General features: G+C 44.6%; 1 protein-coding gene across 1 annotated transcript in view; it reads right to left on the bottom strand.

The window, feature by feature from the left end:
* Positions 1-886: 886 nt before the first annotated feature.
* Positions 887-3,127, bottom strand: part of tmem68 (transmembrane protein 68) — a 6,436-nt gene continuing 4,195 nt past the window's right edge. The window contains exons 7-8 of the mRNA XM_084458462.1: positions 2,216-2,355; positions 887-1,677 (exon numbers count right to left, since the gene is read on the bottom strand). Of these exons, the coding sequence (XP_084314588.1) occupies positions 1,576-1,677; positions 2,216-2,355 (242 nt within the window). The 3' untranslated portion in view covers positions 887-1,575. The remainder of the gene's footprint in view (positions 1,678-2,215; positions 2,356-3,127) is intronic.

The raw sequence follows: 3,127 nt of genomic DNA, 5'->3' as shown, positions 1-3,127 counted from the left end.
TATAGCGCATTTCATACCCAGAGGCAACACAATGCGCTTTACAGAGAACAAGGGAGGTGAGCATACGACCCACCCCTACATATTCCAGAGGGAAGCAAAAAAACAGTAATCACCCGGGGGCCAGATAAGTGAGCTGTAAAAATTCTTCCCTGACCCCTCTCAACAAGGCGATCGAGCAAGCTCCTGGAGTATGTCTGTCTACAGGCTAAGAACATTTATGAAGCAATACATTGCATTGAATTACATTTCAAAGTGAGAGAGGCTAAAAGCATCATAGGAGAAAGAATATTCTGCGGACATGCTACATCATCCACAGTAGACACAGGGGTATCTATCGGACTTCGTGAGGTCTGCTGGTGACAGTGGGGCATCCACTGGACCTGGTTAGAAGATAGGAGGGAGAGAGAGAGGCACTAGGGAGAGGGAAGGCAGGCATTACAAAACCATTCTTCTGTAATCTCACCTAAAGAACAAAGACAGATGTTCCAGGGGCGGCTGTAGCTCAGTTGGTAGAGCGGGTCGTTCTCTGATCGAAGGGTCAGTGGTTCGAATCCCAGCTCCGACTGTCCACATGTCGAAGTGTCCTTGAGCAAGACACCTAAACCCAAATTGCTCCCAATGAGCAGGTTAGCACCTTGCATGGCAGCTACCGCCATTGGTGTGTGAATGGGTGAATGAGAGGCCATTGTAAAGCGCTTTGAGTGCCGCTAAGGTGGAAAAGTGCTATATAAGTGCAGTCCATTTACCATTCCTTCAATGACTATCATAGTACTACAGTATAAACATTTCACATTGGTTCATTTATGGATTAAGAACGCCGAGACAAAGACAGACCTAGACTTCGATAATGATAAAATATATTTATTGACTTTACATTGTAGTCCTGAATCACAATGTTTGACAACGGGCTTCAATCTGATTTGAAAGTGCTTACTGTACATATACAGTATGCTGTACATAATTTAACAGAGTGGACATGTTAAGTTCATAAATCACAAAATTATTTAAACCAAAGAAAGAAAAGGCATCAATTACACAACACTGAATTATCCTACTTATATACATATCTCCTTGAGTGACATAACTGTCGACCATAAACATTGTTCTTCAGTTGGTAGTAGACAAGAATAAAAATAAAAATAAAGCTAATTTCTGGCAGTAGTACTCTGAACGAATCCAAAGTGTGCAAATCAATTGTGGAAATCACAGCATATACAAAACACCAGAAAACACAATGTCTTATCTCATGTTAACCACTAGTTACTGTACATTAATATGGTGGATTACTCTCCTGCAATCTAGCAGCTAGATTTGGGGCGCAGAGACAGAACAAGCATCTTCCAACAGCACCAAACGTGTGAAAGTTGACATATCAGTAACTGTGATGTTAACAAATACCCATTCCATTTATGACATGATAGCACAACAACAACAATAACAATAAAACAACTGACTGGTTATCTGGCCTGTCAACGTCAGGCCTGGTTCACACTCAATTTGAAGAATGTTCCGTCCCTGACTCACGAAACAGGCGCTTCACATAATCCTCCAACCCAAGCTGATAAAATACAAATGTTAGTCTTCTTTCTGGCTTCTGAATCGGTCCAGCAAGGCTCTGAAAACGTTTCCTGGAATCCTCTGGTGCGTGTCGATGAGCTCCTGAACCGCCCGCTGCACCTGCGGGGGGGTCAGAGGTTAAACACCTGGATGATGTCTCTCGAACGAGGATGAAACACTTCCCTCAATACAGTATACAACTGAGTTAATGATACATATAACGAGCCTGTTTGAGGATGAAACACTTCCCTTAATATACAACTATGAGTTAAGGATAATACATATATAACTATGGGTTAAGGACAATAAATATGTAACTACAGCATGAGTTCAGGATAATACATATATAACTATAAGTTAAGGATAATACATATATAACTATAAGTTAAGGATAATTGTTTGTTGTTTCCCCCAATCACAGCATGACCCGGCCTTCATTATATCTGACAACTCTGCACTCTATTACAGTACAGCTACAGTTGATCAAATGCTTGAATATGGCTGATTAAGAGGGGGACACGCTGTACTTGGGGTTGGTCATAGAAACGGCCAATAAAAAGACCCTTTTAGAACAGAGGGGGTGTGGTGTGGTGTGGTTCTGTGGTGTGGTTTTGTGTTCCATTCTGTGGTGTGGTTCTGTGTAGGACCACAGCCTTGCCTTTGCAGCCAGCTGTGCGGCGTTCAGCTCGGGGTCGTAGGGGATGGGGTCGCCCAGGTAGGTGCGGAACTTCACCGGGAAGCCCCCGTACACCGGCACCGCCGGGAACCGCAGCGTCTCGTAGACCCACCGGAAAAACCCTGAGGGGACCAACGTGTTCGAGTTAAAACGGCGTGCGTCGTCAACCCCGATGTCAATATGAGGCTGGGAGGTAGAGAAAACAAAATAAGAGCGTCTGCAGAGCGCAGCGTGACACCCGGAAGCATCTAGGCAGAGAGAGTGTACTGGAACTGCGCTGATGGTACCGTAGGTCACATCACCTCAACCAAGGTTTCTGACTCAACTGGTAAATAAAACAAGCGCATATTGCGGATTGAAGACCACGGCGCTCTGAACATTGGAGCGGAAAGACCGTCGCGGTCACGCGTGGGAGCGCACTTTGTACTCATGAGAGACAATAGTTCTCCATTAAAGACACGGTTATCAGGTCTTATGGGAGCACTGATATCTAAGAACATGAGCAAACCTCCCCGCTGGCTGTGTTCACTCATACCAACTACCAGCGTCTGAATTTAGCCTTAGTCTACAAACCTGTGCCTGCAGATAGGATTAATAAATAAGGACACAGAGCAATGTTAGGTGTTCATTCACATATTCCAAAAAGAGCATTGAGGGGGCGTGGCCTCTATACGATGGACTTGATCTAATAGCTCCTCTACATCACTCAACCATGTTTGGTAGCTGTGGCACCTTTAGAAGCAAAGTTATTAACCAAAAACGATGGACCAATCAGCATTGAAGGGGCGTGGCCATGGACTTGTTCTATAGGCCCCCAACATCACTCCCACCAGGTTTCATGGCTCTAATAGTGTAGCCGCCCATCTCTTGAGTCACCTTTACACAACAGGAGAC

Source organism: Borostomias antarcticus (genome assembly GCF_949987555.1).
Source record: "Borostomias antarcticus genome assembly, chromosome: 24".
Classification (NCBI taxonomy): domain Eukaryota; kingdom Metazoa; phylum Chordata; class Actinopteri; order Stomiiformes; family Stomiidae; genus Borostomias; species Borostomias antarcticus.
This window is presented reverse-complemented; position numbering and strand designations above follow the sequence as displayed.